The sequence below is a fragment of the Tupaia chinensis genome, unplaced genomic scaffold (assembly GCF_000334495.1).
Source record: "Tupaia chinensis unplaced genomic scaffold, TupChi_1.0 Scaffold142285_1, whole genome shotgun sequence".
NCBI lineage: Eukaryota > Metazoa > Chordata > Mammalia > Scandentia > Tupaiidae > Tupaia > Tupaia belangeri.
In genome coordinates this window covers 147,370-158,083 of record NW_006202134.1, presented here as the reverse complement: position 1 = coordinate 158,083, position 10,714 = coordinate 147,370, and the positions used below count along the sequence as shown (strand labels likewise).

The following is a 10,714-nucleotide window of genomic DNA, read 5'->3' as shown; positions in this document are numbered from 1 at the left end:
TTATTTATTTATTTATTTATTTATTTATTTATTTTACTAATGTATTTCTTTAAGGGTTTTGCCATAGGGCGCATAATATGTTCACCAGAGAGACAGTAAGAAGAAAAGTGACAAATCACTTGATGGAGGGATAGCCACACTGCAATCCCCTCCCCAGTCTCCTCCTAGGCTTTTGAGTATGCATGCACATGTGCCTGGTGCAGTTTTCAAGCTGCCATGTCCAAGACTTGAACCACATGTGAGTCCAGCATCTTAACCACCATGCATCCTGCTGGCCCCTTTGTAGTGTATGTTATATATAACATTACTCTTTTACACAGATTTCATATTTTATTTCTTTCTAATGTTCTTTTTCTTCACTATTTTTCTATGCTAAGTTGAAAGCATAACTTGATTATATCATTTTGTTTTTATTAATATTTTGTATTGTAGTGATCTTTTGAAGAATAGTTTTCTGCCCCATATTTTTATGTGAAATGTTTAAATTGATTTTATGTTTTGAATGATAGAGGGGCAATATGTATGTCAGAGAGACAGATAACGTGTCTCCCAGTGCAGGCAATCATTTCACTGTCCCCTCTCCTCCATGCCTCTATTCTGTCAAGAACTTGGTAACATGCACTCATGTGCCTAGCATGTTTTTTAAGCCACTAGGATGGACAGCTCTAGAATAGAACTTAGAGATATAAGGAGTAAAAGTTTCCCAAGATAAATGTGAGAGATGATCACTAAGGGGAACTCAAGTCTGCCATATGATCACATTGTACAATACATAGTGCAGAACACCATTGTGCCTACTTTGCAACTACTAATTTATAAACATTTGGTTATTGTAGAAATAGCTATACAGTCTAGTTGTTAAGGGAGCCAGATCCCACATTGCCAATCATGGTTTGAATCCTGGCCCTAGTGACTTGAAGAACATACTGAGAAAGTGCATATTTATGCCTCAAACCCCAAGAGATGGAGAAAAGGAGAAGAGATTGCAGTCTGACCATGACTCCTTGAAGTGATTTATTTTTTTTTAATTTTTAAATTACAATAATTATTATTTTTTAATTATTTGTTTATTTTTTCATTTTTAAAATTTATTTATTTACATTCATTCACTGTACATCATTACAGCATACAAAAGGAGATTTTCCATCCAGAATACCCTGTTATTGGCTTAATCAAGCACATCAACGTACGTGTTATTGTCAACAAATAATTTTCCATTTCTTGTTTTCTGCTTTTTTCTCCATCCTTGATTCCCTATCTCTCACCCTCTGCCATCTCCCACCCTCCTCCCACACTGTCTCTGGTATCCATGGTTTCTTTCTATGCCTTTTCTCCCCCACATTTTATTGATTCTCTAGAGATCTTAATTAATGTAAATATTTTGAAAAGCAACCACAGCTGATATATACATATCTATGAACACAAGTCTGACTTTAGACATAAACCTCAGTGAGTAGAATGAACATACTATAAAGTAACACCTAGCTGGAGCTATATAGCTTACTGCAGTCATCAAATAGGTTTTTTTGTTCTCCATTCTCCTCTCGGGATCTTGGGCACGCACGCACACGTGCCCGGCGTGAGTTTTAAGCCACCGGGTCCGGGACACGAACCGCGGTCGACTACGTGGGAATCCAGCGACATAGCCATTACGCTAACTGCTGGTTCCCATCCCCAGTAGCTTTTACAGAGCTACTACCTTCACTATGAGGCTCTATGAGTTTTCCCAATTCAAACTTGGGCTTCTTCAACACTTTTACTTTTCTGACAAAGACATTATGGAGAGGGCAGATGGATTGGCAAGCCTTTTCTATGTCTTTTCCAATGCTGTCTGGAATCAGTTTATTGACCACTTCTTTCAAGTCATTTGTCTGCACCTCCTGGGTCATGATTTCCATCATCTTCTTCCAGATTTGGCATTCGGCTTCAGCTTGCGGGTCCGGAGGCCACACGCCCGCCCCGGAGAGGTAGCTGAACGCCGGGCAGAGCCCCGGGTGGGGGGCCCGCCTCCCGCCGCTGCCTCGCTCAGCGCGGGTCCCCAGCAAATAACTATCTTGACATCGACATGAGCTTCAATCATGCTCTGCCATTTTTTGACCATAGAACACATTTTGTCACAGGTGAGATCCATGCCATGGAAGTTAGTCAGGCAGTTTTTGTCCTGAATGTCCTCAGTAATTAGCTTGAATTTCCTAAATGCACTTTTGTCATTCTGCAGATCTGCAAGGCTCACTTCAAGCACACAGCCCTTAAGGCCATCAGATGCAATTTTGGTTCTTTGAGTCCTGGTAACTAGTATTTTCCCAGTATTTCTTATGTTGAACATAGCAGGTGCTTTCACGTCATACCAATCTTTTTTAGAAAATGGATCAACCACTTTCTTCTTGGCTCCCTTTTTGCTGCCCTTTGTAAGGGGCGTATTCTTGCCAACTGCCATGGTGCTACTCAGAGAGCCAAAAGGATCAAGTAGGTATTTTAAATGCATTTTTAAAATTTCAACAAAAACAGTTTTAGTTTTTTTCCCATAACTTATTTTTTATACATTCAATTGCTATAGATCATTTAACTTGTATAGAGAATTTACCAAATATGAAAAACACCTCAGACAAGTTCAGTTGAGAATACTATACATGTCATCAACAGGTAATATCATTTATGTGTTCCAAAGATGTCTCACCTCTCTATTTTCTCTCTCTAATTACCTTCTTTACACTTTTTCCCTTGCTCACTCTGCTTCCACACTGTCTCCAGTGTCCATAACTATTTCCAATGCTTTTATGTTGTCCAATCTTTCAGTCTCTACCATAGGATGTGGACAGTCAGGATATGTTAAGTAGAGATATAAAATGTCTCTCTTTCATAGCCTGACTTGCTTCATCAGCAATAGATCTTCCATGTTCATCCATTTTCTATCAAATGCCAGGGTCTTACTGTTTTTTTTTTATGGATGAATAGTATTCTATGTAGTATATGTGCCACACTTTTTCAATTCATCCATCTGTTCTTGGACTTTTGGGTTGGTCATGTCTCAGCAATCATGAATAATGCTGCAGTAAACATAGATGGCAAGCACTTTTCCACCTGAGCATTCTCCTGTCCTTTGGATAGATACCCAGGAGTGTAATTGCTGGATCATATGGTAGTTCTATTTGTAGGTCTTTGAGGAACCTCCATATCATTCTTAGCAGTGGCTAGACCAATTTACCTTTCCAACAGTATAGGTTCTACCCTTCTTTCTCTCTCTCTGGTGGGCACTCTTGCCCTCTGGCAAACTTTTAAAAACTATACTTTTTTAAAATTGTTAAAGTCTCCTCTAACCATTACAGATCCTTATACCTATCTATTGGGTTGAGGTTTAGAGAAAGGGTTCTAGGCCAGAATGTTCCTATTTATATGACTCTAAAAGAATACCCTTTGTTACATGTGTAAGCTTTATTCAGTACTATTGTGTGTATAGTAAAAAATGTAAGTATTTAAGTGCATAAAATACAAGGGGTCTTCAAAATGTTCATGGGAAATGTATATTGTAAAGAAAGCACGTGGATTTAAAAAATTTTGGCACCAAAATGAACTTGTGCTTTAATTCTATCTTCCACAAACTTTTTATAGTTCCATCAAATGTTAAAAGTTATGCTCTTAAGGAATTTTTTTGTTATTTCATAGGAGTGGTTGCATTTTGGGTATGGAATTGTTAAACTTTGTGTCTCAGAGAGTATGCTGACTATTCATTGGGTGGGGTGGAGTATATAGAGAGAATTCAGTGTCCATTAGTAAGATGAGTTCAGATTGTCTAGTCATTATTTTGTATGTGCATCTTAGTTAATATTGCTCTGTATTATAGGATAAACAACTAGCCAGAAGTATGTTAAAAGTAGAGAGATAGTAAAATAATCTATTTATACTTTTTAATTTTTATTTTAAAGACAGGGTCTTGCTATGTCAAGATCTTCCTGTTTTAGCCTCCCTGGTAGTTGGGGCTATAGGTGCATACCATTGTACCCAGCTCTTCAGAGTGAGCTGGGAATTGAATCTAGACTTCCTATGTGGTGTTACCCTGACAAATAGCGGCGTCAACTAGTGCGCACCACTGCAGCTGGGCCTATAAATGTCCTTTTGTTAATTTTGTAGGAAGGACAGTCTTCTAGAAGTGACATCAATTAATCCACCTCCTGGAGCTAAATATAGTCCTATATTTAGTCACCACAATGGTGGAAGAGGAAGAAGAGGAAGTTTAAAGGGAAGGGCTTTTTGCTACTAGACAAATATTTTATAACATTTAAGCTTTATAGATGTATTGAAGTGACACCATATGAGAAAAAGTAGAACTAGTGAATTAAGCAGTTTGTAAATATCTTTGTTATAATCGATAGAAAATATGAATCTAGGACATGAAATTTGTAAGCCACCTCTGAGCAGTGTATATCGGGGTTTGTTTCTCAAGTTGGCAGCGGAGGGGCAGAAGGAAGTTTTATTAAGTGAGAAATGCATGCAGATGTGTTCAAATTTACATTTTGATGATAGCCATTTGGGTATGTGCATCTCTTTTGGTTGTACTGTAGGAATGCACTGAGCAATTAAATGGAAACATCCATTTATTACAGAGCCGATAATGAATTCTGTTACAAACATAATTAAGGGTACTCTTTTGGTTTGTGTTTTAAATTGATCTTTAAGGGAATGTCATATTTTAGTCCTAACCTCCAATACTTTTATCTAGAGGTCTGTTGCCATTTTTGTCTTCTGTGAAATTTTTGTGCCCAAGAAAGAATTACATTTTTTTTAACAGATTGAGTTGATATAGCATATTCCTGGTTATCAAAATAGAGCTTTGGGGCTTTGAATTGGCAAATATTCATGATGTGTGAGAAAGCATGATACATACTATACTGTACAATCCCGGTCATATAAAATTGGATGTTGTGTATACAAACAAGACATAGAAGGACACATCCCACTGTAAACTGTTTGTAACTGGATGACTTTGTTTTTGTTTCTTGTGTTTTTCAGTCTCCTATAATGTATATATTGGCTTTCAAGAAATAAAGGTTATTTTTAAAACCTGTTAAAAAAGACTATACATTTGGTCATTACATAAATATTATTTTATTATATTGGGAAACTTCCACATTTATTAAGTTTTACACATTTTAGATAAAATTACTTCTACTTACTATACAATGGATTTATTAATATTTTATTCTTAATATAAATTTGCATTGATTTTAGCACTGTTAGTATAGCTATCTCATATAGGAGAGCAAGTAGAATTTTTAAAATAACACTTTTTTCTTTGTTTAAAAGTGTATAATATGGACATTTTTCTAGAATGTGGTATTCAAAGAATACTTTCTCTATTAGGATTTTCATTAACATTTTGATTATCAGGGCCAGAAGGTGGCATAATGGTTAAGACACTAGATTTTCACATCACTGAACATCCTTTGAGTCCCAGACCCAGGAGCTTGGAACTTACACTGGGTACATGTGTGTGCTGGTCCAAAATCTTGAGAGGAAAATAGAAGAGAAGGGATTGTGTTACTTGTGCATGATTTCTCACTTTCTCTCTGTCTGTGCAGTGAGTACACCTGCCCTATAGTGATAATCTCTCTATAAAAAGATTATAATCATTACCATAGAAATATTTTTATTCTGTCACCATCAAAGCCCTTTCTGACACTGTACATTACTTGCATTTCTAGAATCATGAAATATGTTTTATTCTTTTCCTATTTTCTTTTACTCACAATTATTTTAATACACACCAGTAGTATTGTTTATATAAAATTTTATTTTATTGCTGAATAATATCGCATTGTATGATACCCCCAAATTTGTTTCCCCAACTTATCTGTTGCTTGATATTTATTTTGTTTTTAGTTTTTCTTACATCTGAAGCCACCACACACATTTGTATATAATATTTTATGTAGGAGCTGGCAGATGGCATGGTGGTTAAGTGAGTTGGACTCCCACATGGCTGACCATGGCTCAAGTCCTGGACCTAGCAGCTTGCTTTCTCGCTTTCCCTCTTTTTTTTTCTTTCTTCGACTCTGACCCTCTCTGGTCAAATTGAAAGTAATAAATAAAGTAAAATAATTCTTTAAGAAAAAGGATTTAATGTGGACACATGTAAAGTCTATTAAACACTGAAAAAGAGATGATTGGATTACATAGTAATTATATACTTAACTTTTTAAAAAGAAGTAAAAATATTATCCAACATCTCTTTTTATAAGGGAGATGTATATCAAAACTACAATGAGATATCACCTAACTCCAGTCAGAATGGCTAAGATTTAAAAAAAAAAAAAAAAGGTAATTGTTGGCAGGGATGTAGTGAAAGGGGAAAACTCCTACACTGCTGGTGGGAATGTAAATTGGTCCAGCCACTGTGGAGAACAATATGGAGGTTCCTCAAAGACCTTCAAATAGAACAACCATATGATCCAGCAACTCCACTCCTGGGTATCTACCCAAAGGATAAGAGAATGCTTAGTAGGAAAAGTACTTGCACATCTATGTTTACTGTTACTTAGTAATTCACAATTACTAAGACATGTCCAAATGTCCACAAACAGAGGAATGGGTTGAAAAACTGACACAAATACTCATGGAATACTTCTCATCAATAAGAAACAAGATACTGGCATTTAAAGAAAGTGGATGAATTGAAGTGAGTCAGGCTATGAAAGAGAGACATTGTATGTCTCCACTCAATATATACTGACTGTCTGCACTTTGTGGTGGAAAATGAAAGATTAGGGGGCATAGAAACATTGGAAATGGTTATGGACACTGGGGACAATGTGGGATAAGGGTGAGAAGAAGGAGAGTGTAAGGAAAGAAATTAAGGAGGAAAATAGTGAGGTAAAACATTTATGGGAGACAGAAATGGATTATTATCTGTTGATAACAACTATAGTATCCTCAACTGGACTGGTGGGAAGTGTATTCATGCTGAATAAATTCAGTTTACAAGCTATTTGATGTGTAGTGGTTTAATATATAAAATACATTTAAATAAAAATTTTAAAAGTGTTATCAAAATTTGATAGAATATTTTTATCCACTAGGAATTTATAGAATTTTTAGGTTCTCCAATAATTTGTCATTTTATATTCTATCTCTATTTTTAATTTTACTCCTTCTAATAGGTATGTAGTGATATTACTTTATCTTCCCTGACATTTAACTGTGACCTAATATTTAATGCCTTTTGATGGTTATTTGATTCAAATCTATCATCTTTGGTAAGATATTTTTTTAAAGAATTATTTATTTAATTTCATTTGTTATTATTATTAGCTTTTTTAAGAATGATTTTATTTAACTTTATTTTTTCTAATTTGACCAGATAAGGATAGAGGAAGAGACAGAAGCGAGAGAGAGAGAGAGAGAGAGAGAGAGAGAGAGAAACCCCCCTGCCAGTTCTGGGACTCAAACCATGATCGGCCATGTGGGAGTCCAGCATCCTTAACCATCACAACACCTGCCAGCACCCATTATTATTACTTTTGTTCAGAGAGAGAAAAGGAAAAGGATCTGAACAACTGTCAGCCATGTGGGAATACAGTGCATTTAACAACCTTGGCACCTGCCAGCTTCTGGTAAAGTATTTTAAGTATTTTACATATTTTAAAAAATGATTGTTTTCTTCTTACAAAGTATTAAAAAGCTTTTACATATTCTCTGTATAGTTCTTACTCAGGTATGTGATATGTGAATATTTGCTTCTTTTTAAAAATTTAATTATTATTATTATTTGGACATTCAATCACTATACATCATTTAGATTTTAAAGAGACTTTATCCAGCATAATGTACATCTCAGTCCACGTGAGAATTCTATACAGAACCTCATCAACAGATAATAAACCATATCTGTGTCCCACAAATATCTTATCTCGTAATTCTCCCCCCCAAATTTCCTTTCCTGTGCTTTTCCCCTCCCACACTCTCTGTCCAATTTGTCTCTCGTATTCATAACAATTTTTGATGCTTTTATGTTCTCCAGTCTTTCAGTCTTTACCATAGAGTGTGGACAGTCAATATATGTTAAGTGGAAATAAAATGTCCATCTTTCATAACCTGACTTCTCTCAGCAACAATTTTTCCATATTTATCCACTTATATCAAATTCTGGGACCTTGTTCTTTTTTATGGCTGAATACTATCCCATGGGGATATGTGCCACACTTTTTCGTTCCACTCATCTGTTTGTGGACATTTGGCTTGGTTCCATGTCTTAGAAATGATAAATAGTGCTGCAATAAATATAGTTGTGCAAGTGCATTTTTGACTGAGCATTCTTCTGTCCTTTGGGTAGATACCCAGGAGTGTAATTGCTGGATCATATGGTAATGCTATTTGAAGATCTTTGAGGAACCTCCATATTGTTCTCCACAGTGGCTGGACCAATTTACATTCCCACCAACAATGTAGGAGAGTTTCCCTTTCCCCACATCCCTGCCAGCACTTACCATTTTTTGCATTTTTAATCTTCGCCATTCTGACTGGGGTTAGGTGGTATCTCATTGTGGTTTTGATCTGCATCTCCTTTATGATGAGGGATGCTGAGCATTTTTTCATATGCTTTTTGGCTGTTCATATGTCTATGTTTATTCAGCCCATTTTTCCATTTTTAATTGGGTTAATCATTTTCTTCTGGGTAAGCTGCTTGAGTTCGCCGTGTATTTTGGTTATCAGCCCCCAAATTTTCTCCCATTCCAAGGGTTGTCAATTTATGCTAATTATGGTGTCCTTTGCTGAGCAGAAACTTCTTAATCTGATGTAAACCCACCTGTCTATTTTAGAGGTTATTGCCTATGATTTGGGGGTCTTTCTCAAGAAGTGTCTTACTCCAATGTCTTCCAGAGTTTTCCCAGTTTTTCCCAGCAGCAGTTTTATAGTTTGAGGTCTTAGTTTTAGAACTTTGATCCACTTTGAGTTGATTTTTGTCAATGGTGAAAGGTAGGGGTTCAGATTCATCTTTCTACAAATGGATATCCAGTTTTTCTAACACCACTTGCTGAAGAGGTTTTCCTTTCCCAACTGGATTGACTGGTACACTTTGTCAAAGATCAGTTGGCTGGGAACCAGCAGTTAGCATAATGGCTATGTCGCTGAACTCCCATGTAGCTGACCACGGTTTGAGTGTCGGACCTGGTGGCTTAAACTCAAGCTGGGCGCGTGTGCACACGTGCCCAAGATCCTGAGAGGATAATGGAGGAAAAGGGATTGCGGTGTGGCCGTCCCCTCTGGGGGGTGATTTCTCGCTTTCTATCTCTCTGTCTCTTTGTCTTTCTCGCAAGAACATGCACCCTAGGGAACCAGCAGTTAGCGTAATGGCTATGTCACTGGACTCCCACGTAGTCGACCGCGGTTCACGTCCCGGACCCGGTGGCTTAAAACTCACGCCGGGCGCGTGTGCGTGCGTGCCCAAGATCCCGAGAGGAGAATAGAGGAGAAGGGATTGCGGCGTGACCATCCCCCCTGGGGGGTGATTTCTCGCTTTCTGTCTCTATGTCTCTCTCTGACTGTCTGGCGAGCGCACGCGCCCTACAGTGAAAATCTCTCCAAAAAAAAAAAAAAAAAAAAAAAGAACATGCACCCTATATCAAAAAACAACAACAACAACAAACAAACAAACAAAAACTCTCCAAAACTAACCAACCAAACAAACAAACAAATCAGTTGTCTATGTTTGGGAGTTTCTTTCTGGGGGTCTCTACTCTGTTCCATTGGTCCTCATGTGTGTTTTGTGCCAATACCATGCTGTTCTGATTATCACAACTTTCTTATATTTTTTTGAGTCAAGAAGTTAGATGCCACCCACTCCATTCTTCTAGTGCCAGATGGCTTTGGCAATACATGGTCTTTTATGATTCCAGACAAATTCTGATTGCGTTTTCTAGATCTGTGAAGAATGCCTCTTGTAATTTTGTAGGAATTCCATTAATTACGTAGATTAATTTGAGTAGGATTGACATTTTGATTACATTAATTCTGTCCATCTAGGAACATGGGATGTCCTTCCACTTTTTTGTGTTCTTTTTCATTTCATTTTCAAGGTTTTCATAGTTTTCCTTTTAGAGGTCTTTGACTTCCTTAGTTACTTTTATTCCTAGGTATCTTATACTTTAAGAGGTATGGTAAATAGGGTTACTTTCTTCAGTTCTGTCTCTGCTTGTTGTTTGTATATAGAAATGCTATAGATTTTTGTAAGTTAGTTTTGTATCCTGCCACTTTAGTGTATGCATTTATTACTGCGAGAAGTTTTTTCATGGATACTACTGAGTCTTCTATGTATACAATCATGTCACCTGCAAATAGAGATAATTTCCACTCTTCTCTCCCTATTGGAACGCCTTTTATTTCCTTCTCTTATCTGATCACATTGACTAGGACTTTCAGTACTATATTGAATAGGAGGAAAGAAAGTGGGTAGTTTTGATTAAGGGTGCTGGACTCCCACATGATCGATCATGGTTTGAGTCCCAGAACTGGCTGCGTGGTTTCTCTCTCTCCTGTCTCTGTCTCTTCCTCTGTCCTTGGTGGGGGCAGCCGCGCGGCGCAAGCAGCGGCTCCGGGGCGGCCGCACGCAGGGATGCTCCGGGGGCGGCGGCAGCGGCCGGGTGGGCTGAGGCAGAGGACAGTGCGGGCCCCCGGGCCTCTACCCTGAGACAGCCGCCGGGCAGCACGCGCCGCCGAGGGC

General features: G+C 37.6%; 1 protein-coding gene across 1 annotated transcript in view; it reads left to right on the top strand.

The window, feature by feature from the left end:
* Positions 1 to 7,559: 7,559 nt before the first annotated feature.
* Positions 7,560 to 10,714, top strand: part of LOC102501634 (vomeronasal type-2 receptor 116) — a 48,952-nt gene continuing 45,797 nt past the window's right edge. The window contains exons 1-2 of the mRNA XM_014582111.1: positions 7,560 to 7,607; positions 10,564 to 10,712. Coding sequence (XP_014437597.1) covers positions 7,560 to 7,607; positions 10,564 to 10,712 — 197 coding nt within the window. The remainder of the gene's footprint in view (positions 7,608 to 10,563; positions 10,713 to 10,714) is intronic.